This window comes from Chiloscyllium plagiosum, unplaced genomic scaffold, assembly GCF_037043375.1.
Source record: "Chiloscyllium plagiosum isolate Xiang-an unplaced genomic scaffold, Cpla_swu_hap1 HiC_scaffold_21, whole genome shotgun sequence".
NCBI classification, from domain to species: Eukaryota; Metazoa; Chordata; class Chondrichthyes; order Orectolobiformes; family Hemiscylliidae; genus Chiloscyllium; species Chiloscyllium plagiosum.
This window is the reverse complement of record NW_028270159.1, coordinates 6061493-6086346: the sequence shown is the minus strand read 5'-3', so window position 1 is coordinate 6086346 and position 24854 is coordinate 6061493. Positions and strand designations below refer to the sequence as shown.

Genomic DNA, 24854 nt, shown 5'->3' with positions numbered 1-24854 from the left:
TGGTGTGTGTGTGTGTGAGAGAGAGAGAATGGTGTGTGTGAGAGAGAGAATGGTGTGTGTGAGAGAGAGAATGGTGTGTGTGTGTGAGAGAGAGAATGGTGTGTGTGTGTGAGAGAGAGAGAATGGTGTGTGTGTGAGAGAGAGGGAGAATGGTGTGTGTGTGTGTGTGAGAGAGAGGGAGAATGGTGTGTGTGTGAGAGAGAGAGAGAGAATGGTGTGTGTGTGTGTGTGAGAGAGAGAGAATGGTGTGTGTGAGAGAGAGGGAGAATGGTGTGCGTGTGTGAGAGAGAATGGTGTGTGTGTGTGTGTGAGAGAGAGAATGGTGTGTGTGTGTGAGAGAGAGAATGGTGTGTGTGTGTGTGTGTGAGAGAGAGAATGGTGTGTGTGTGTGAGAGAGAGAATGGTGTGTGTGTGAGAGAGAGAGAATGGTGTGTGTGTGTGAGAGAGTGTGTGAGAGAGAATGGTGTGTGTGTGTGAGAGAGAGAGAGAGAATGGTGTGTGTGAGAGAGAGTGAACGGTGTGTGTGAGAGAGGGAGAATGGTGTGTGTGTGTGTGAGAGAGAGAGAATGGTGTAAGAGAGAAATGGTGTGTGAGAGAAAGAGAATGGTGTGTGTGAGAGAGAGTGAACGGTGTGTGTGAGAGAGGGAGAATGGTGTGTGTGTGTGTGAGAGAGAGAGAATGGTGTAAGAGAGAAATGGTGTGTGAGAGAAAGAGAATGGTGTGTGTGAGAGAGAGGGAGAATGGTGTGTGTGTGAGAGAGAGAGAGAATGGTGTGTGTGTGTGTGTGAGAGAGAGAGGAAGAACGGTGTGTGTGAGAAAGAGAGAGAATGGTGTGTGTGTGAGAGAGAGGGAGAACGGTGTATGTGTGTGAGAGAGAGGGAGAACGGTGTGTGTGTGAGAGAGAGGGAGAACGGTGTGTGTGTGAGAGAGAGAGAATGGTGTGTGTGAGAGAGAGAATGGTGTGAGAGAGAATGGTGTGAGAGAAAGAGAATGGTGTGAGAGAAAGAGAATGGTGTGAGAGAAAGAATGGTGTGAGAGAAAGAGAATGGTGTGAGAGAGAGATAGAGAATGGTGTGAGAGACAGAAAGAATGGTGTGTGTGTGAGAGAGAGAATGGTGTGTGAGAGAGAGAATGGTGTGAGAGAGAATGGTGTGAGAGAGAGAGAATGGTGTGAGAGAGAGAATGGTGTGTGAGAGAGAGAATGGTGTGAGAGAGAGAGAATGGTTTGAGAGAGAGAATGGTGTGAGAGAGAGAGAATGGTGTGAGAGAGAATGGTGTGAGAGAGAGAATGGTGTGTGAGAGAGAGAATGGTGTGAGAGAGAGAGAATGGTGTGAGAGAGAGAATGGTGTGAGAGAGAGAGAATGGTGTGTGAGAGAGAGAGAATGGTGTGAGAGAGAGAGAATGGTGTGTGAGAGAGAGAGAATGGTGTGAGAGAGAGAGAATGGTGTGTGTGTGTGTGAGAGAGAGAGAACGGTGTGTGTGAGAGAGAGAGAGAATGGTGTGAGAGAGAATGGTGTGAGAGAGAGATAGAGAATGGTGTGAGAGAGAGAGAATGGTGTGAGAGAGAGAGAATGGTGTGTGAGAGAGAGAATGGTGTGAGAGAGAGAGAATGGTGTGAGAGAGAGAGAATGGTGTGAGAGAGAGAGAATGGTGTGAGAGAGAGAGAGAGAATGGTGTGAGAGAGAGAGAAGGGTGTGAGAGAGAGAGAGAATGGTGTGTGAGAGAATGGTGTGAGAGAGAGAGAGAATGGTGTGTGAGAGAGAATGGTGTGAGAGAGAGAGAAGGGTGTGAGAGAGAGAATGGTGTGTGAGAGAGAATGGAGTGTGAGGGAGATAGAGAATGGTGTGCGAGATAGAGAATGGTGTGAGAGAGAGAGAGAGAGAGAGAATGGTGTGTGTGTGAGAGAGAGAGAGAATGGTGTGTGTGTGAGAGAGAGAGAGAATGGTGTGTGAGAGAGAGATTGGTGTGAGAGAGAGAACTGTGTGTGAGATAGAGTGTGGTGTGTCTATGAGAGAGAGAGAATATAGTGTGTATGACAGAGTATGTTGATATGAGAGCTCGAATATGGTGGGCTGAGAGAGTATGGGGTGGGGGGTTGTTTGGGAATTACAGTAGCACACGGACATGATCGGGATTTTATTTTCTAAAAGTACATTGTTTCCTTGCCCTCCCACTCCCAGCGACCTGAGGGAACATTGGGTGATGTTTGAAAGTGAAACATTGAAACACAACTATTTTTATTGTAAATTATAAAATGTAAGTGTAAAAATCAAACGGCATGTTTTTCAGGCTGATCCATCAACCCTGTTCAGTGAAATATTTTGTTTCTGATACTTTTCCTTGAGGTGGTGAAGGGAATAATGATTCATTGTTTACTGTCCTCACCAGGACCAGGCAAAGGTAAAACCTCCCCATCAGCCTGAGGCTGTATCAATAGCAGAGGAACCCTGACTGATTTACTCTGGGGGTGTCTGTCAGTGTTTACAAGGTCCCAGGGAGTGGAGCCTGTCTGTCATTAGGCTGCCGTGCTCCACCCTGACTGTCCCTATTCCCACACGATCACTGCCTTCTCTCTCCCTGTGCCAATCCCTCGTGGTGAGGGGTGTTTCAGCTTCAAGTCTCAGTGACTGGCAGGAGGCTGTGAGGGCACAGTGTTCCCTCAGCTGAGGCTGCTGAGGCCGGAGAGCTGGTCTCCAGGAGCTGAATGCAGCATCTGTTCACCAGGATCTGAACGGTGCAGAGGGCCTCAGTGTGGTGGGTGAATTTGGAGGAGTCACTGTTCACACAGCAGTACACTCAGGCTGGGGTTGAAGGTCCCCTCCGGGTGCTCACTGTTAGCCAAGACTCACATTCCACTCGGTTGCTGAGAGAGAGGCGCAGGGGCCCAACTGCAGCCAACTCACACCCAACCATCCAACCCCCCACCCCCCCCCCCCCCCCCCCCCCCCGGCACCGCCCCCAACATCCCCCCTCCCTCCCATCCCAGGGACCAACAGCCAGTAGACATCACCCTCACACCTTGCAGATCAAACCTGCACCATCAGCTCCCACACAGCACAGCAGAAGGCAGGAGTACACACAGGGCAGTCTGGTGTGGGCCTGGTACAGGGCTCACTCAGCAAAACAGGGATCAGGTTTCAAAGTCCAGCCACTCCTGACCCAGTATTAAAGTCAGTTAAGAAGAAAAGAGTATCTCCAACGTGTGAGTCAGGTCAGGCCTCAAACTGTGACAAGGTGCTGTCAGTTGTTAGTGCTGCATTACCTCCCGCTCATCCTCCTCCTCCTCCTCCTCCTCTGCTTTGCTGTTTTCAATCAACACAAACCACTTGAGGCGGTTGGGCAAGGGTAATGAGTTCACCTTGGCGTGCAGGGGGACAGGTCGCAGGAGTTGGCGGATTTCCACCCTGCACAGGTGCTTCAGTGAGGCAGGAGAGGCCTGTTGCAGTGCCAGGGGCCTGGCCAGTAACATCACCTGCTCCGCGTAGCGGGAGTAGGCCGAGGGCTTAATCTCCCAGGCCGGAGGGAGACTGGCCTGGGACACACTCGCCAGCATCAGCTCCAAGGTTCTCTCTGCCCTTCGTAAGGCTTCGGAGTGCGGCAGCACAGACTCGGGGCCATTTAACAACACGGCGAGTCTCTCAAAGAGCAGGCTGAAGCCTGACCAGCAGCTGGGGCCGTGCTCAGGACAGTGGCAGGCAGCTCCAGAGTCCAGGAGAAGCTGGATGAGGGGAATGTGGACCTCAAACTGCCCGATACAGGTGTAGATGAGGGAGTCCTCAGGCTGACAGATATCAGGATCAGCAGAGTGACTCAGGAGGAGCTCCGTAGTCTGGAGGCAGAAGCGCCTGAGGGTCTCAGTCTCTTCCTGCTCTCGACCTTCCGTCTCCCCCAACAGGAAGATGATAAACGAGAAGATGTTGTCACCGTCGATCATACTCGCCTTCACATCCGCACCTGAAAAGGCACCACATGGTCTTCAGGAGAGGGGTTTCACATCCAAATACATTAAAAGGAACATAGTGACCCTCCGACAGTGTGGCACTCCCTCAGCACTGACCCTCCGACACTCCCTCAGCACTGACCCTCCGACAGTGCCCACTCCCTCAGCACTGACCCTCCGACAGCGCGGCGCTCCCTCAGCACTGACCCTCCGACAGCGCGGCGCTCCCTCAGCACTGACCCTCCGACAGTGCGGCACTCCCTCAGCACTGACCCTCCGACAGTGCCCACTCCCTCAGCACTGACCCTCCGACAGCGCGGCGCTCCCTCAGCACTGATCCTCCGACAGTGCCCACTCCCTCAGTACTGACCCTCCAACAGTGCCCACTCCCTCAGCGCTGACCCTCCGACAGCGCGGCGCTCCCTCAGCACTGACCCTCCGACAGCGCGGCGCTCCCTCAGCACTGACCCTCCGACAGTGCGGCACTCCCTCAGCACTGACCCTCCGACAGTGCCCACTCCCTCAGCACTGACCCTCCGACAGCGCGGCGCTCCCTCAGCACTGACCCTCCGACAGCGCGGCGCTCCCTCAGCACTGACCCTCCGACAGTGCGGCCCTCCCTCAGCACTGACCCTCCGACAGTGCGGCCCTCCCTCAGCACTGACCCTCCGACAGTGTGGCACTCCCTCAGCCCTGACCCTCCGACAGCGCGGCGCTCCCTCAGCACTGACCCTCCGACAGTGTGGCACTCCCTCAGCCCTGACCCTCCGACAGCGCGGCACACCCTCAGCACTGACCCTCTGACAGTGTGGCACTCCCTCAGCACTGACCCTCTGACAGTGCCCACTCCCTCAGCACTGACCCTCTGACAGTGCGGCACTCCCTCAGCACTGACCCTCCCACAGTGCCCACTCCCTCAGCACTGACCCTCCGACAGCGCGGCGCTCCCTCAGCACTGACCCTTCGACAGTGCGGCACTCCCTCAGCACTGACCCTCTGACAGTGCGGCACTCCCTCAGCACTGACCCTCTGACAGTGCCCACTCCCTCAGCACTGACCCCCTGACAGTGCCCACTCCCTCAGCACTGACCTAGGGTTTCTCTGTCCCTACACTGCCTGCTGGAAGTACCCCTACCTCCCATGGGTGTAGGGCCTGTCCTGTGTGGAATTGCTATGAGATAATACTGTATTGCAATTCCAAGATCACCCTGTGCTTTAGCTGCAGGATCACTGGGAGATTGATGTGAACTGGAATTATAAGGTCGGCAAATTTTAAACATTTGTATCCAAATGTGTGTCCTACTCCCTCACTGTCACCGTTACCTAAAGAAACAGTAACTGGCATTTCGTGAGAGTCAGGACATTGCAGTGATCTGCACATTCAATCACACTTTTCTACAGCTTCATCCTACACTTTAGATAACAAAGGTGAAAGGTGACCAGGATGCGGAGCATGTGTTCTGTTAGCATACCCCTTTCGAGAAGCAGCTTGATGTTGGCGGTGTTGAGCACCTGAACCCCATCGCTGCTGGCCAGAGCGTGCAGTAATGCAGATTTCCCTGTGACAGAGAGAGAGAGAGAGACACAGAGAGAAAGGGAGTTGAGAGGTTGACTCTGACACTGGTGGCAGGTGAGGTTACACACAGAGGAATAACGAGAGGATACACACCAGTCTTGTCAAGCCCATTGATATTCGCACCGAGGTCCAGGAGACGGTGCAGACACGGTAAGCGCTCGACCTCTTCACTCGCCAGGTCTAATGGGCTGCTACTGTGAACCTGTACCAGACCAAACCGACACGGTCAGATTGTCAGCTTGCACTTTGACATCATCGTTTACACGTTGTGTCCCTCCCCAGGCATTCGACAACCAGTGGGAAACAACAGCAATACCATCCCTGCCACTACACGTACCGTCCTCACAGCCCCGTGTACCGCCCCCGCGTTCCGACCCCGTGTACTGACCCCATGTACCGACCGCGCGTACCGGCTGCGTGTACCGTACCTGTGTACTGACCCCATGTACTGTGCCCACGGCCCCGCGTACTGACCCCGTGTACCGTCCCCACGTCCCGCGTACTGACCCCGCGTACTGACACCGCGTACCGGCCCCGTGTACCGTCCCCACGTACTGACCCCGTGTACCGTCCCCACGTACTGACCCCGTGTACCGTCCCCACGTACTGACCCCGTGTACCGTCCCCACGTACTGACCCCGTGTACCGTCCCCACGTACTGACCCCGTGTACCGTCCCCACGTACTGACCCCGTGTACCGTCCTCACGTACTGACCCCGTGTACCATCCCCGCGTACTGACCCCGTGTACCGTCCCCGCGTACTAACCCCACGTACCGTCCCCACGTACTGACCCCGTGTACCGTCCCCACGTACTGACCCCGTGTACCGTCCTCACGTACTGACCCCGTGTACCGTCCCCGCGTACTAACCCCATGTACCGTCCCCACGTACTGACCCCGTGTACCGTCCTCACGTACTGACCCCGTGTACCGTCCCCACGTACTAACCCCATGTACCGTCCCCACGTACTGACCCCGTGTACCGTCCCCACGTACTGACCCCGTGTACCGTCCCCACGTACTGACCCCGTGTACCGTCCTCACGTACTGACCCCGTGTACCGTCCCCACGTACTAACCCCATGTACCGTCCCCACGTACCGACCCCGTGTACCGTCCCCATGTACTGACCCCGTGTACCGTCCTCACGTACTGACCCCGTGTACCGTCCCCACGTACTGACCCCGTGTACCGTCCTCACGTACTGACCCCGTGTACCGTCCCCACGTACTAACCCCATGTACCGTCCCCACGTACTGACCCCGTGTACCGTCCCCACGTACTGACCCCGTGTACCGTCCTCACGTACTGACCCCGTGTACCGTCCCCGCGTACTGACCCCGTGTACCGTCCCCGCGTACTGACCCCGTGTACCGTCCCCACATACTAACCCCATGTACCGTCCCCACGTACCGACCCCGTGTACCGTCCCCATGTACTGACCCCGTGTACCGTCCTCACGTACTGACCCCGTGTACCGTCCCCACGTACTGACCCCGTGTACCATCCTCACGTACTGACCCCGTGTACCGTCCCCACGTACAGACCCCGTGTACCGTCCCCACGGCCCCGTGTACTGACCCCGTGTACCATCCCCACGTACAGACCCCGTGTACCTTCCCCACGGCCCCGCGTACTGACCCCGTGTACCGGCCCCATGTCCCGACCCCGTGTAGCAAACTTGACGATGTTGACGTTATAATCAGCACAAAGGAACACCCTGACATTCAATGGGGTTCCCGTCACTGAATCCCCGACTATCAACATCCATTCACCAGAAACTCAACTGGACTCACCACATAAACACAGTGGCTACAAGAACAGGTCAGACACTAGGAATACTGCAGCAAGTAACTCCCCTCCTGACTCCCCAAAGCCTGTCCACCGTCCACAAGGCACAAGTCAGGAGTGTGATGGAATACTCCCCACTTGCCTGGATGGGGTCAGCTCCAACAACACTCAAGAAGCTCGACACCATCCAGGACAAACAGCCAGCTGGATATTGAGATGCACTATAGAAATTCACCAAAGGCTCCCCCAGACATCACCTTCCAAACCCACATGGACTTCCATCTCCTGCGAATGTGGAAGGAATTGCTGCAATTTTAAAAACAAGTTCCCAGAATGCATCGAGAGTTGTTGCTTTGTGAACCCTGGGGCAAGAGGGGGGAAGACACCACAGCATCGGGGCGGGGGGAGCAGGCTGAGGTTCAGGGCATCGGGAACAGTTGTGAATGTCAAAGGTCATGAGCCTGATGAGCACTCTCAGATTGCTCCCTGGGTGTGTGGGGGCTGACAGGTGTTGGGCTGGAAGGGTTTCCAGACAGAAAGAGGCAGGGTCTGTCTCCATCTCTCTCTCTCTCTGCGGCAAACTAACTCAAGCCCAAGGGCAGTCAGTTACTCCCCCATCGCCTGGTGTTTGTGAGCTCTGACCCGTGACAGTGAGCTGGAACATTAATGTGCATGGCACCTGTCTTCAGCAAGGATCTGACAATCAGAAAGACTTCAGAGAACGGAAAGTCCTGTGAAGAAAAAGGAGCATCTTGCTGAAGCCTGCAATCTGGTGCTCGTGAACCGTGTTTCCCTGATTTTATTTTCTCATACGTAACACCATTCCTTGTGTTTGTGGTGATCCGTATGTGTATCGGGGCCTGCAGTTCAAACAAATACAGCCATATAATTCACAGCTGTTTATTTGTGATTCAAATGATGAGTCTGTGATAAATAATCATTCGGGTGAAGTGCAGGAACCAGCTCAGTGTTTTTGGTGGATCTGATTCCACCAGACCGGTAAGTTGGTAACTCGGATTAAAGCTTGCAGCAACGCCGGGAGTTCTGGGGTTTGAGAATCAGTGCACGCTCTCAAGTGGGGCCTTACACTGTTTCCAGCTCAGACAGGAGCTGCACTCGCTCAGTGCAGGAACTGCCTGCCAGACATGTGCGCACAGACAGACAGGCGCACAGACAGACAGGCGCACAGGCAGACAGACAGACAGGCGCACAGACAGACAGACAGGCGCACAGACAGACAGGCAGACACACAGACAGGCGCACAGACAGGCACACAGGCAGACACAGACAGACAGACAGGCACACAGACAAACAGACACACAGACAGACAGACACACAGACAGACAGACAAACAGACAGACAGACAAACAGACAGACAGACAAACAGACAGACAGACAAACAGACAGACAGACAGACAAACAGACAGACAGACAGGCACACAGACAGACAGGCACACAGACAGACAGGCACACAGACAGACAGGCACACAGACAGACAGGCACACAGACAGACAGGCACACAGACAGACAGGCACACAGACAGACAGGCACACAGACAGGCGTCTCTACATGGAATAAGTGATATTAGTGTAACACGGGACAGCTCCCAATGCCTTTCTTACTCGGTCCCTCTTGTTGATGTCTGCTCCATGCCGGACCAATAGCTCCACCACATCAGGCTGGTTATGGAGGACTGCTACGTGCAGAGGCGTGTAGTATGTGACAGGATCTATGGGAAAAGACAAAGGTCAGTCAGACCACAGCCAGAGGGACCCAGCAACGAGGCAGAACCAGGTTCACCCTGCGCACCAGGAAACTAAATCCAATGACAGGGTAGGCTTCACTTCAGGTGAGATTGGACAGTCTGGGACATTTTTGAGAGGCTGAGGGGAGACCTGGCAGGGGTTTTTAATACAACAAAGGAATTCATTTGGGTAAATATCCCAAACATCTTTCCAGTTGTGGCTGCGAACAGAATCAGGGATTGATCAGTCAGTCCCGAATATACAAGCGGGGAACTCAGCAGAATCACCTTTACCCAGAGATTAAGGAGAATGTGGACCTTGCGACCACAGGGAACAGCAGCATTAACATATTGAAAGGTGACATGAGAGAAGCACAAGAGGGAGAAAAGAATGAGAGGCACAGGGTGACGGTTGGGAGGAGGTTTGTGTACAGTGGAAATACCAGCAGGCAGCCGAAGGGGTGAATGGCCTGTTCTGTGCTGACTGATGGAGACGTCGAGACCAACCCACTCTGTCAGAGGACACAAACCTTCAAAACTGAAAACTGACGTCAGCTCCATGCAGCAGCAGCTGCTCAGCAGCAGACAGGAGACCAGCCTCAGACACTTTGAGCAGGGAGGAACTGACAGCTTCCTGGTAGAAGGCCGATCCCGACTCTCTCTCCAACAATTCCAGCAAAGTGACCATCCCTGCTCCAGGCTCACGGTCCACACTGCAACACAACCAGAGAAATCTAAAACACAACAATCACCCAAAACTCAACCAACAAAAACCCCTGCAGTCCCTCTCAGGTCACACTCTCAAGCTCAGACCAACTCCTGCCAACAATCAGGAGGCCATTCAGCCCCTAAGACCTGAGGCAGCATTTCCTCACCTCCCTCAGCACTGACCCTCCGACAGTGCCCACTCCCTCAGCACTGACCCTCCGACAGTGCCCACTCCCTCAGCACTGACCCTCCGACAGGGCCCACTCCCTCAGCACTGACCCTCCGACAGTGCGGCACTCCCTCAGCACTGACCCTCCGACAGTGCGGCACTCCCTCAGCACTGACCCTCCGACAGTGCCCACTCCCTCAGCACTGACCCTCCGACAGTGCGGCACTCCCTCAGCACTGACCCTCCCACAGTGGGGCTGTATCACTGGATGACCATGTGAACTATGGGCAAACGGGTAGTTCTTAGACTGACGTGGACAGGATGGGTTTCAGTTCTCTGGGCCATTGGTGGCAGTATGGAGGGCGGAAGGGGTCACCGGTCTATGGGAGGGGCTTCACTTGTCTCTTGTTGGATGCAGTTTCCTGACGAAGTGATTAACTAGGGCTTTAACGTAATTGGTGGTGTTCGGGGGGGGGGGGGGGGGGATGGTGGTAGTGGTGTTCGGGGGGGGGGGGGGGGGGAGAGTGGCGGTGGTGTTCGGGGGGGGAGGGTGGCGGTGGTGTTCGGGGGGGGGGGGGGGGAGGGTGGCGGTGGTGTTCGGGGGGGGGGGGGGAGGGTGGCGGTGGTGTTCGGGGGGGGAGAGGAGGGTGGCGGTGGTGTTCGGGGGGGGGGGGGGAGGGTGGCGGTGGTGTTCGGGGGGGGAGGGTGGCGGTGGTGCTCGGGGGGGGAGGGTGGCGGTGGTGCTCGGGGGGGAGGATGGTAGTGGTGTTCGGGGGGGGAGGGTGGTAGTGGTGTTCGGGGGGGGGGGGAGGGTGGTAGTGGTGTTCGGGGGGGGGTGGCGGTGGTGTTCGGGGGGGGGGGGGGTGAGGAAACGTAATGTTACAATGCTGTGGGATCGGACAGTAGGACAAAGCAGGTCATTACAGTCAGAGTGAGACAGGAAGGAGTGAAGTACACCCAACGTGGAAAAGCAGCAGTAAAGAGGATGAATGGAGAGGAAGAAATGAAAACTCACTGCAAAAATAATGGCTCTTTACTTAAATGCCTGCAGTCGTCTGAAAACAAGTTAACTTAATTCCCAGCACAAATCGAGGGTATGATTTTATCGCCATTACAGAGACTTGTTTACAGGGAGATCAAAGCTGTGAATGGAACATTCAGGGTAAAGGTCGGCAGGAAGAGAATGCTGGGTAGTTCAGTTAGTATCAACGTCTCAGTACAACAGCAAGAAACCAGCCCAACCCGGCAGCTGCAGGATCTATTTGGTGCACATAAGAAATCTCAAATGGAAGGAGATATTGGTGGGAGTTGTTCCTCTGATAATAGCGGGAATGTTAAATAGAAAATAAACCAGAAGATAATGAGAGGATGGGAAAAGGCTGTACGTTAATCGGGGGAGAGCTGAATCTTCATGCAGTTTGCCTGGGGTAGCCATGAGGAATTCTTCACAAAGTGCATTCGGGACGGGTTGCTGCAACAATATACTGTGGGTCTGATCAGGAATCGGGGGATCATGGATCTGGTGGATACGAGACTGGGCAAGGAGCTCACCAGTAAAGATAGTTTATAAATAATAGCTGATTTTATAGTTCAAGACTCACAACAAAGATGTATTGTAGAAAGGAAGGAGGAATCTAGGAAGGGGACAAACCAACCAGAGCAAAGCGAGGAAGTGAAGGGTCACATTAAATTCCAAGAAAACTACAAACATGACCAAGGGTCAGCTTCAAACTGGACAAAGTGATGACCAAAAGAAAATAAAGAGGAAGAAAATATATTAGGAGGTTAAAGTGGCGAGCAAATTAAAAATGGATTTTCTGAAGATGTCTGATAGGGGATTTTAACTTTCCAAACATAGACTGGGACTGCCATACTGCTAAGGGTTTAGATGGAGAGGAATTTGTTAAGTGTGTATGAGAAACTTTTCGGATTCAGTGTGTGGATGTACCTACTAGAGAAGGTGCAAAACCTGACCTCCTCTTGGGAAATAAGGCAGGGCAGGTGACTGAGGTGTCAGTGGGGGAGCACTTTGGGGCCAGTGACCATAATTCTATTAGATTTAAAATAGTGATGGAAAAGGATAGACCAGATCTAAAAGTTGAAGTTCTAAATTGGAGAAAGGCCAATTTTGACAGTATTAGGCAAGAACTTTCAAAAGCTGATTGGGGGCAGATGTTCGCAGGTAAAGGGACGGCTGGAAACTGGGAAGCCTTCAGAAATGAGGTGACAAGAATCCAGAGAAAGTATATTCCTGTCAGGGTGAAAGGGAAGGGTGGTAGGTATAGGGAATGCTGGATGACTAAAGAAATTGAAGGTTTGGTTCAGAAAAAGAAGGAAGCATATGTCAGGTATAGACAGGATAGATCGAGTGAATCCTTATAAGAGTATAAAGGCAGTAGGAATATACTTAAGAGGGAAATCAGGAGGCAAAAAGGGGACATGAGATAGCTTTTGGCAAATAGAATTAAGGAGAATCCAAAGGGTGTTTACAAATACATTCAGGACAAAAGGGTAACAAGGGAGAGAACAGGGCCCCTCAAAGATCAGCAAGGCGGCCTTTGTGTGGAGCCGCAGAAAATAGGGAAGATACTAAACGAGTATTTTGCATCAGTATTTTCTGTGGAAAAGGATATGGAAGATATAGACTGTAGGGAAATAGATGGTGACATCTTGCAAAATGTCCATATTACAGAGGAGGAAGTGCTGGATGTCTTGAAATGGTTAAAGGTGGATAAATCCCCAGGACCTGATGTTGCCAGGGTTGGAGGGTTTGAGCTACAGGGAGAGGCGGAACAGGCTGGGGCTGTTTTCCCTGGAACATCGGAGGCTGAGGGGTGACCTTATAGAGGTTTACAAAATTATGAGGGGCTTGGATAGGATAAATAGACAAGGTCTTTTCCCTGGGGTCAGGGAGTCCAGAACAGAGGGCATAGGTTTAGGGCGAGAGGGGAAAGATATAAAAGATACCCCAGGGGCAACTTTTTCACACAGAGGGTGGTACGTGTATGGAATGAGCTGCCAGAGGAGGTGGTGGAGGCTGGTACAATTGCAACATTTCAGAGGCATCTGGATGTGTATATGAATAGGAAGGGTTTGGAGGGATATGGGCTGGGTGCTGGCAGATGGGACTAGATTGGGTTGGGATATCTGGTCAGCATGGACGGGTTGGACCGAAGGGTCTGTTTCCGTGCTGTACATCTCTATGACTCTTTAAAACAGGGAGGTTATAGTAAAACTATACAAGGTATTAGTCAGACCACACCTGGAATACTGTGAACAATTTTGGTCACCTTATCTAATAAAAAATATACAGTTATTGGAGCCAGTCCAGAGAAGGTTCACTCAGCTGATCCCGGGGATGAGCAGAGATTGAGTAGGGGTTTGGCTGGTATTCGGTGGAGTATAGGTGAATGACAGGGGACCTCGCTGAAATGTACAAGATGTTTCGGGAACTTGATGGGGAGATGCGAGAGGGTGACTCTCCTGATGGGAGAGTCTCGGACCAGACAGCATTGTCTCTGAATAAAGGATTGCCCATTTAAGACAGAGATTAGGAGGAATTCCGTCTCTCAGAGGGGAGTGAGTCGGTGGAATTCTTTCCTGCAGACAGCTGCCGAGAGTAGCTCATAGAGATCCCCCACAGTTCCTCAAATTCACCTTCCTGGGTTCCCACTGGCTGCCTCGCTTCTCACTTCCTCTAACTCTGCAACCTTGAGGATTTCATCGACCAACGGCTGGTACTCGAAGATAATGCGCCGGAATCCGTGCAGATACGGCATGTCTCCCTCAATCAGCAGTTGTTGTCATAAAGCACATGGTCTGTGAAGCAGGAACACACAGAGGTGAAGAACTGAGGGCAACTGATACATTAACAGAGCTGTTTACATACAGACTGTCACAGGCAGACCCTCACAAACTCTCTCAACCTTTACAGCACATTTGTCCCATTCCCTTACACTGGCTGACTGAATGAGGAACTTGCCCAATGGAAGCCCCTGCATATACTTGCTTTCCAGATAAATATCTGATTGGACCTGACTCCACAAACTTAATGCCTCACTCCCCAGACTGCCCTGAGGACATAGGGTCACGTGAGAGAGGCAGAAAAAAGAGACGTAAAATCTCATGAATGAGAAGTAAAAATCAGGCAGCAAACCAAGCCAACAGCCCAGTCTATGACTGCAATGACAAAAGAACAACCTCCTGAAATCGCAGTTTGATTTGGTCCTGGGAATGTGAACGCTGGTCCCCTTGATTTGAAGGAGTTTTGCAAGTGTCTGACCTACACCTCAATCTCATCAATAAATACTCCCTTTCTGCCCTGTACTCAGCAACCAGAGATTAGGACTGAGCTCTATCAATAAATCACAAAGTCAGATTTTTATAAAAGGGAAAACTGCAGAGGAGCAAGGATCAGGTAATGAGAGTGAATTCTTCAGGATTTCAAACAATGATCAATAAAGACAGCTCAGATAACAGGCATGGGTAAGATTCACTACAGACCTTAATAGTATTGTGTCATCAACATGTCGACCTATCCCATGAGCATCTGATGGAGGTAAGACAAAGCCAGCTGAAAGCTTGGGAGATGAACAGAACACCATTTCTCTGAAATCCAGCCCAGTGTAAGAGTCTCCACTCCGTTCAGCTCACATTGCAGACAATGCCGTGACACTGCCCTTGAGGAAGGCGGCTACATGTGTTATCACAACCTCACATAGGGGCAGCTCTGAGTGAGGGGGCAAAGACACAGAAGAGCTCAGAGTTGTACAGCATGGCAACAGATCTCGGCCAGAATGACCAGATTTCCTAAATTAATCTAGTCCCATTTCCCTCTAAGCCCTTCCTATCCAGATGCCTGTTATAATTGTAATTGTACCAGCTTCCACCACTTCCTCTTGCAGCTCATTCCATACACCCTCTGGGAGAAAAAGTTATCCCTTCGGTCCCTTATAAATCTTTCCCCTCTCACCTTAACCTATGACCTCCAGTTTTGGACTCCTCTACCTTGAACACAGAGACCTTGGCTATTTACCCTATCCAAGTCCCTCATGATTTTATAAACTTCAATAAGTACAGTGAGGAATGGCCTCCGATGGTGCAGGGAAAATTGTCGCAAACTATTTAGCCTCTCCCTAAAACTCAAACCACCTGTCCTGGCACATTCTTGTAAATCTTTTCTGAACCCGTTCAACTTTAACAACGTCTTTCCTGAGGGAGAATTAAAGCAGGTAGCAACTGTGGACATGAGGCATTTCAGAAACATGGACATGCTCCAGGGGCAATACCACAACTTCAGGTTATACCCAGTAGATAAGGAGGAATAAGCTGGGCTCTCTTTTCTTAAAAGAGACGGTTGATGAGTGGCCCAACAGAGCTCATTGTGATTAAGTGGAAACAATGCATTTACTTACAAAGAAGAGAAAGCTAGTTTATGTTTGGAAAGCAGTCGCCGAACATATTGAGCCTGCATCGTTATTTAATTAGATTATGGTTGAAATTCCAAATCAATTCTTTCCCCCTCCAATAACCTTGGATTCTCTAAGCACCTTAGGGCAGCACAGTGGCTCAGTGGTTAGCACTGCTGCCTCACAACACCCGGGTCCCAGGTTCGATTCCAGCCTCGGGCCACTGCGTGGGTTTCCTCCCACAGTGCAAAGATGCGCAGGCCAGGTGAATTGGCCGTGCTAAATTGCCCGTAGTGTTAGGTGCATTAGTCAGAGGGGAATGGGTCTGGGTGGGTTACTGTTCGGAGGGTCGGTTGGGCCAAAGGGTCTGTTTCCACACTGTAGGGAATCTAATCTAAATATCTTGCCATCTCTGTCTTCATTATATTCACTGAATGAACATCCACCGGAGTCTTTGACAGAGAAATACAAAAAGACACCAACTTCTGAGTGAACAAATTGTGGCCAATCATTTGTCCTAGCGTCAGAAGTCCTCCTTCTAGAATCTCCAGCGTTTCAGCATTCCTCCCCAAACTGTCAATGCCATTCGTCACTAGCTGCCAGGGAATGAAAGATAAGGCCAGCGCTGAATGGCCAAGTGATACATGCACAAGGATGTCCAGACTACACTGTAAGGTTTTGCTATAAATTCTGTGTCTGACAATTGGGTCCTCCACAACCACCTGACTAAGGGGCAGCGCTCTGAAAGCTGGTGCTTCCAGTTAAACCTGTTGGACCATAACCTGGTGGTGTGTGATTTTAAACTTTGTCCACCCCCAGGCCAACACCAGCACCTCCAAACCTCTGTACTAAACGACCCTGAAACTTCACCCCATTTAGATAATAAGTTCTCTGACCAAAATGATAATGTCACACTCTCCCCCCCACCCCCCTGGGACACACTCTCCCCCCCCCACCTCCCGGGACACTCTCCCCCCCCCCCACCCCCCCGGGACACACTCTCCCCCACCCCCTGGGACACACTCCCCCCCCCACCCCCCGGGACACACTCTCCCCCCCCACCTCCCGGGACACACTCTCCCCCCCCACCTCCCGGGACACACTCTCCCCCCCCACCCCCCGGGACACACTCTCCCCCACCCCCTGGGACACACTCCCCCCCCCCACCCCCCTGGGACACACTCTCCCCCACCCCCCGGGACACACTCCCCCCCACCACATTAAACGTGACCCTCACATTGTGACCCATTCACCAAACCTCTCCGCACTATCTGTAAATGTCTTATTGCTTCAGAGTAACTTCCTGATCTACTTCAGGGTCACCTACAAATCCAACAGGAACATGTTGTATTGTCAAACCGAGTCGTTAACATAGTCCCGGGGGGGTGGGGGAGAGTGTGTCCTGGGGAGTGGGGGAGTGTGTGTCCCGGGGGGTGGGGGAGTGTGTGTCCCGGGGGGTGGGGGAGTGTGTGTCCCGGGGGGTGGGGGAGAGTGTGTCCCAGGGGGTGATGAGAGAGTGTGTCCCAGGGGGTGTGGGAGAGTGTGTCCCGGGGGGTGGGGGAGTGTGTGTCCTGGGGAGTGGGGGAGTGTGTGTCCCGGGGGGTGGGGGCAGTGTCCCAGGGAGTGGGGGTGGGGGAGAGTGTGTCCCGGGGGGTGGGGGGGGGGGGGGGAGTGTGTCCCAGGGGGTGGGGGAGAGTGTGTCCCGGGAGGTGGGGGGAGAGTGTGTCCCGGGAGGTGGGGGAGTGTGTGTCCCGGGGGGTGGGGGAGAGTGTGTCCCGGGGGGTGGGGGAGTGTGTGTCCCGGGGGGTGGGGGAGAGTGTGTCCCGGGGGGTGGGGGAGAGTGTGTCCCGGGGGGTGGGGGCAGTGTCCCAGGGAGTGGGGGTGGGGGAGAGTGTGTCCCGGGGGGTGGGGGGGGGGGGGAGTGTGTCCCAGGGGGTGGGGGAGAGTGTGTCCCGGGTGGTGGGGGGGGGGGGGGGGAAGTGTGTCCCAGGGGGTGGGGGAGAGTGTGTCCCAGGGGGTGGGGGCAGTGTCCCAGGGAGTGGGGGTGGGGGAGAGTGTGTCCCGGGAGGTGGGGGGGGGGGGGGAGTGTGTCCCAGGGGGTGGGGGAGAGTGTGTCCCGGGGGGTGGGGGGGGGGGGGGGAGTGTGTCCCAGGGGGTGGGGGAGAGTGTGTCCCAGGGGGTGGGGGAGAGTGTGTCCCGGGGGGTGGGGGCAGTGTCCCAGGGGGTGGGGGTGGGGGAGAGTGTGTCCCGGGGGGTGGGGGAGAGTGTGTCCCGGGGGGTGGGGGAGAGTGTGTCCCGGGGGGTGGGGGGGGAGTGTGTCCCAGGGGGTGGGGAGTGTGTCCCGGGGGGTGGGGGGAGAGTGTGTCCCGGGGGGTGGGGGGAGAGTGTGTCCCGGGGGGTGGGGGGGGAGTGTGTCCCGGGGGGTGGGGGGAGAGTGTGTCCCGGGGGGTGGGGGGAGAGTGTGTCCCGGGGGGTGGGGGGGGAGTGTGTCCCGGGGGGTGGGGGGAGAGTGTGTCCCGGGGGGTGGGGGGAGAGTGTGTCCCGGGGGGTGGGGGGAGAGTGTGTCCCGGGGGGTGGGGGGGGAGTGTGTCCCGGGGGGTGGGGGGAGAGTGTGTCCCGGGGGGTGGGGGGAGAGTGTGTCCCGGGGGGTGGGGGGGGAGTGTGTGTCCCGCTCTTGCCGTACTCACCTCCACCGGAAGTGCAGAGTCTAACGCCTCCGGGTGGAGTTGGTGTTTCCGGTTTCCCCCCTTCCGCCTTTGCAATGGGTCCGGGCGGTTCCGGTTCCGGCGGAGGTTGGTTCCGGGGTTTCCGGTTCCTCCCCACCCGGGCCCGGGGGAAGGTCAGTCAGGGTCACGGCCGGACACAGACACAGTGTCTCCCCCACCCCCACCCCCACCGGGGCCGGGGACAAGAGACTCCCGCTACTCTTCACCATGACCCCTGACCCCTGACCCTCCTCTTAATCTGGTCCCACTGACCTTGACCCATCATGACCTCAACATGAACCCCTGACCCCAATATCCCAATGACCATGACCCCTGACCCTGTAACCCTCCTCTCATAGAGTCATAGAGATGTACAGCATGGAAACAGACCCTTCGGCCCAACCCATCCATGCTGACCAGATATCCCAACCCAATCTAGTCCCACCTGCCAGGACCCGGCCCATATCCCTCCAAACCCTTCCTATTCATATACCCATCCAAATGCCTCTTAAATGTTGCAATTGTACCAGCCTCCACCACATCCTCTAGCAGCTCATTCCATACACGTACCACCCTCTGTGTGAAAAAGTTGCCCCTTAGGTCTCTTTTATATCTTTCCCCTCTCACCCTAAACCTGTGCCCTCTAGTTCTGGACTCCCCACCCCATGAAAAAGACTTTGTCTATTTACCCTATCCACGCCCCTCATAATTTTGTAAACCTCTATAAGGTCACCCCTCAGCCTCCGACGCTCCAGTGAAAACAGCCCCAGCCTGTTCAGCCTCTCCCTGTCGCTCAGATCCTCCAACCCTGGCAACATCCTTGTAAATCTTTTCTGAACAGTGCCCACTCGCTCAGCACTGACCCTCCGACAGTGCGGCACTCTCTCAGCACTGACCCTCCGACAGTGCCCACTCCCTCAGCACTGACCCTCCGACAGTGCCCACTCCCTCAGCACTGACCCTCCGACAGTGCCCACTCCCTCAGCACTGACCCTCCGACAGTGCCCACTCCCTCAGCACTGACCCTCCGACAGTGCCCACTCCCTCAGCACTGACCCTCCGACAGTGCCCACTCCCTCAGCACTGACCCTCCGACAGTGCAGCACTCCCTCAGCACTGACCCTCCGACAGTGCAGCACTCCCTCAGCACTGACCCTCCGACAGTGCGGCACTCCCTCAGCACTGACCCTCCGACAGTGCGGCACTCCCTCAGCACTGACCCTCTGACTGTGCCCACTCCCTCAGCACTGACCCTCCGACAGTGCGGCACTCCCTCAGCACTGACCCTCCGACAGTGCGGCACTCCCTCAGCACTGACCCTCCGACAGTGCGGCACTCCCTCAGCACTGACCCTCCGACAGTGCGGCACTCCCTCAGCACTGACCCTCCGACAGTGCGGCACTCCCTCAGCACTGACCCTCCCACAGTGCCCACTCCCTCAGCACTGACCCTCCGACAGTGCGGCACTCCCTCAGCACTGACCCTCCCACAGTGCCCACTCCCTCAGCACTGACCCTCCGATAGTGCCCACTCCCTCAGCACTGACCCTCTGACAGTCGGCACTCCCTCAGCTCTGACCCTCTGACAGTCGGCACTCCCTCAGCACTGACCCTCCGACAGTGCCCACTCCCTCAGCACTGACCCTCCAATAGTGCCCACCCCCTCAGCACTGACCCACCGACAGTGCGGCACTCCCTCAGCACTGACCCTCCAATAGTGCCCACCCCCTCAGCACTGACCCTGTGCCAGTGCGGCACTCCCTCAGCACTGACCCTCCCACAGTGTCCACTCCCTCAGCACTGACCCTCTGACTGTGCCCACTCCCTCAGCACTGACCCTCCAACAGTGCGGCACTCCGTCAGCACTGACCATCCGACAGTGCACACTCCCTCAGCACTGACCCTCCCACAGTGTCCACTCACTCAGCGCTGACCCTCTGACAGTGCAGCACTCCCTCAGCACTGACCCTCTGCCAGTGCGACACTCCCTCAGCACTGACCCTCTGCCAGTGCGGTACTCCCTCAGCACTGACCATCCAACAGTGTGACACTCCCTCAGCACTGACCCTCCGACAGTGCCCACTCCCTCAGCACTGACCCTCCGACAGTGCGGCACTCCCTCAGCACTGACCCTCCGACAGTGCTCACTCCCTCATCATTGACCCTCCGACAGTGCCCACTCCCTCAGCACTGACCCTCCGACAGTGCGGCACTCCCTCAGCACTGACCCTCCGACAGTGCCCACTCCCTCAGCACTGACCCTCCGACAGTGCGGCACTCCCTCAGCACTGACCCTCCCACAGTGTCCACTCCCTCAGCACTGACCCTCCGACAGTGCGGCACTCCCACAGCACTGGCACTCCCTCAGCACTGACCCTCCCACAGTGCCCACTCCCTCAGCACCAACCCTCTGACAGTGCCCACTCCCTCAGCACTGACCCTCCGACAGTGCCCACTCCCTCAGCACTGACCCTCTGACAGTCGGCACTCCCTCAGCTCTGACCCTCTGACAGTCGGCACTCCCTCACCACTGACCCTCCGACAGTGCCCACTCCCTCAGCACTGACCCTCCAATAGTGCCCACTCCCTCAGCACTCACCCTCTGCCAGTGCGGCACTCCCTCAGCACTGATCCTCCCACAGTGCCCACTCCCTCAGCGCTGTCCCTCTGCCAGTGCGGCCCTCCCTCAGCACTGACCCTCCCACAGTGCCCACTCCCTCAGCACTGACCCTCTGACTGTGCTCACTCCCTCAGCACTAACCCTCCAACAGTGCGGCACTCCGTCAGCACTGACCCTCCGACAGTGCCCACTCCCTCAGCACTGACCCTCCCACAGTGCCCACTCCCTCAGCACTGACCATCCGACAGTGTGACACTCCCTCATCACTGACCCTCCGACAGTGCCCACTCCCTCAGCACTCAACCTCTGCCAGTGCGGCACTCCCTCAGCACTGACCCTCCCACAGTGCCCACTCCCTCAGCACCAACCCTCTGACAGTGCCCACTCCCTCAGCACTGACCCTCCAACAGTGCCCACTCCCTCAGCACTGACCCTCTGCCAGTGCGGCACTCCCTCAGCTCTGACCCTCTGACAGTCGGCACTCCCTCACCACTGACCCTCCGACAGTGCCCACTCCCTCAGCACTGACCCTCCAATAGTGCCCACTCCCTCAGCACTCACCCTCTGCCAGTGCGGCACTCCCTCAGCACTGATCCTCCGACAGTGCGGCACTCCGTCAGCACTGACCCTCCGACAGTGCCCACTCCCTCAGCACTGACCCTCCAATAGTGCCCACTCCCTCAGCACTCGCCCACTGCCAGTGCAGCACTCCCTCAGCACTGACCCTCCGACAGTGCGGCACTCCCTCAGCACTGACCCTCTGCCAGTGCGGTACTCCCTCAGCACTGACCTCCGACATTGTGACACTCCCTCATCACTGACCCTCCGACAGTGCGACACTCCCTCAGCACTGACCCTCCGACAGTGCGGCACTCCCTCAGCACTGACCCTCCGACAGTGCTGCACTCCCTCAGCACTGACCCTCCGACAGTGCGGCACTCCCTCAGCACTGACCCTCCGACAGTGCGGCACTCCCTCAGCACTGACCCTCCGACAGTGCCCACTCCCTCAGCACTGACCCTCCGACAGTGCCCACTCCCTCAGCACTGACCCTCCCACAGTGCCCACTCCCTCAGCACCAACCCTCTGACAGTGCCCACTCCCTCAGCGCTGACCCTCCGACAGTCGGCACTCCCTCAGCACTGACCCTCTGACAGTCGGCACTCCCTCAGCACTGACCCTCCGACAGTGCCCACTCCCTCAGCACTGACTCTCCAATAGTGCCCACTCCCTCAGCACTGACCCTCCGACAGTGTGGCACTCCCTTAGCACTGACCCTCCGACAGTGCGGCAGTCCCTCAGCACTGACCCTCCGACAATGCCCACTCCCTCAGCACTGACCCTCCGACAGTGCGGCACTCCCTCAGCACTGACCCTCCCACAGTGCCCACTCCCTCAGCACCAACCCTCTGACAGTGCCTACTCCCTCAGCGCTGACCCTCCAATAGTGCCCACTCCCTCAGCACTCACCCTCTGCCAGTGCGGCACTCCCTCAGCACTGACCCTCCAATAGTGCCCACTCCCTCAGCACTCGCCCACTGCCAGTGCAGCACTCCCTCAGCACTGACCCTCCGACATTGCCCACTCCCTCAGCACTGACCCTCCCACAGTGTCCACTCCCTCAGCACTGATCCTCCGACAGTGCGGCACTCCCTCAGCACTGACCCTCCCACAGTGCCCACTCCCTCAGCACCAACCCTCTGACAGTGCCCACTCCCTCAGCGCTGACCCTCCGACAGTCGGCACTCCCTCAGCACTGACCCTCTGACAGTCGGCACTCCCTCAGCACTGACCCTCCGACAGTGCCCACTCCCTCAGCACTGACTCTCCAATAGTGCCCACTCCCTCAGCACTGACCCTCCGACAGTGTGGCACTCCCTTAGCACTGACCCTCCGACAGTGCGGCAGTCCCTCAGCACTGACCCTCCGACAGTGCCCACTCCCTCAGCACTGACCCTCCGACAGTGCGGCACTCCCTCAGCACTGACTCTCCGACAGTGCGGCACTCCCTCAGCACTGACCCTCCCACAGTGCGGCTCTCCCTCAGCACTGACCCTCCGAGTGGGGCACTCCCTCAGCACTGACCCTCCGACAGTGCACACTCCCTCAGCACTGACCCTCCAATAGTGCCCACTCCCTCAGCACTCACCCTCTGCCAGTGCGGCACTCCCTCAGCACTGACCCTCCCACAGTGCCCACTCCCTCAGCACTGACCCTTCCACAGTGTCCACTCACTCAGCACTGACCCTCCGACAGTGCCCACTCCCTCAGCACTGACCCTCTGACAGTGCAGCACTCCCTCAGCACTGACCCTCTGCCAGTGCGGCACTCCCTCAGCACTGACCCTCTGCCAGTGCAGTACTCCCTCAGCACTGACCCTCCGACAGTGCCCACTCCCTCAGCACTGACCCTCCGACAGTGCCCACTCCCTCAGCACTGACTCTCCGACAGTGCCCACTCCCTCTGCACTGACCCTCCGACAATGCCCACTCCATCATCACTGACCCTCCGACAGTGCCCACTCCCTCAGCACTGACCCTCCGACATTGCGGCACTCCCTCAGCACTGACCCTCCGACAGTGCCCACTCTCTCAGCACTGACCCTCCGACAGTGTGGCACTCCCTCAGCACTGACCGTCCGACAGTGCGGCAGTCCCTCAGCACTGACCCTCCGACAGTGCGGCACTCCCTCAGCACTGACCCTCCGACAGTGCCCACTCCCTCAGCACTGACCCTCCGACAGTGCGGCACTCCCTCAGCACTGACCCTCCCACAGTGCGGCTCTCCCTCAGCACTGACCCTCCGACAGTGGGGCACTCCCTCAGCACTGACCCTCCGACAGTGCGGCACTCCCTCAGCACTGACCCTCCGACAGTGTGGCACTCCCTCAGCACTGATCGTCCGACAGTGCGGCAGTCCCTCAGCACTGACCCTCCGACAGTGCCCACTCCCTCAGCACTGACCCTCCGACAGTGTGGCACTCCCTCAGCACTAACCCTCCCACAGTGCGGCTCTCCCTCAGCACTGACCCTCCGACAGTGTGGCACTCCCTCAGCACTAACCCTCCCACAGTGCGGCTCTCCCTCAGCACTGACCCTCCGACAGTGGGGCACTCCCTCAGCACTGACCCTCTGACAGTGCGGCACTCCCTCAGCACTGACCCTCCGACAGTGCGGCACTCCCTCAGCACTGACCCTCCCACAGTGTCCACTCCCTCAGCACTGACCCTCCAACAGTGCGGCACTCCCTCAGCACTGGCACTCCCTCAGCACTGACCCTCCCACAGTGCCCACTCCCTCAGCACCAACCCTCTTACAGTGCCCACTCCCTCAGCACTGACCCTCTGACAGTGCCCTCTCCCACAGCACTGACCCTCTGACAGTGCGGCACTCCCTCAGCACTGACCCTCCCACAGTGTTCACTCCCTCAGCACTGACCCTCCGACAGTGCGGCACTCCCTCAGCACTGACCCTCCAACAGTGTCCACTCCCTCAGCACTGACCCTCCGACAGTGCGGCACTCCCTCAGCACTGGCACTCCCTCAGCACTGACCCTCCGACAGTGCGGCACTCCCTCAGCACTGACCCTCTGACAGTGTGGCACTCCCTCAGCACTGACCGTCCGACAGTGCGGCAGTCCCTCAGCACTGACCGTCCGACAGTGCGGCAGTCCCTCAGCACTGACCCTCCGACAGTGCGGCACTCCCTCAGCACTGACCCTCCGACAGTGCGGCACTCCCTCCGCACTGACCCCCCGACAGTGCCCACTCCCTCAGCACCAACCCTCTGACAGTGCCCACTCCCTCAGCACTGACCCTCTGACAGTCGGCACTCCCTCAGCTCTGACCCTTTGACAGTCGGCACTCCCTCAGCACTGACCCTCTGACAGTGCCCACTCCCTCAGCACTGACCCTCCAATAGTGCCCACTCCCTCAGCACTCACCCTCTGCCAGTGCGACACTCCCTCAGCACTGATCCTCCCACAGTGTCCACTCCATCAGCGCTGACCCTGTGCCAGTGCGGCACTCCCTCAGCACTGACCCTCCCACAGTGCCCACTCCTTCAGCACTGACCCTCTGACTGTGCCCACTCCCTCAGCACTGACCCTCCAACAGTGCGGCACTTCCTCAGCACTGACTCTCCGACAGTGCCCACTCCCTAGCACTGACCCTCCCACAGTGTCCACTCACTCAG

General features: G+C 56.4%; 1 protein-coding gene across 1 annotated transcript; it reads right to left on the bottom strand.

Moving 5' to 3' along the window:
* Nucleotides 1–2992: 2992 nt before the first annotated feature.
* On the bottom strand, nt 2993–16218 carry asb6 (ankyrin repeat and SOCS box containing 6). Its single transcript, XM_087998166.1, has 7 exons — nt 14433–16218; nt 13587–13748; nt 9592–9765; nt 8931–9039; nt 5611–5719; nt 5414–5500; nt 2993–3955 (listed from the first exon to the last, which is right to left on the bottom strand). Exons 2-7 carry the CDS (start codon nt 13706–13708, stop codon nt 3249–3251), a joined length of 1308 nt encoding a protein of 435 aa, XP_087854292.1. The 5' UTR covers nt 13709–13748; nt 14433–16218; the 3' UTR covers nt 2993–3248.
* Nucleotides 16219–24854: the final 8636 nt, after the last annotated feature.

Bases quoted from the DNA above. Each gene is read 5' to 3' on its own strand.
- asb6 (XM_087998166.1), bottom strand. From the start codon at position 13,708: ATGCCGTATCTGCACGGATTCCGGCGCATTATCTTCGAGTACCAGCCG. The intron at 9,766-13,586 runs GTGAATTTGAGG...GTTGTGTTGCAG, and splicing joins GCCAGTGGGAACCCAGGAAG to TGTGGACCGTGAGCCTGGAG. The intron at 5,720-8,930 runs GTAAGAAAGGCA...GGTCTGGTACAG, and splicing joins ACATCAACAAGAGGGACCGA to GTTCACAGTAGCAGCCCATT.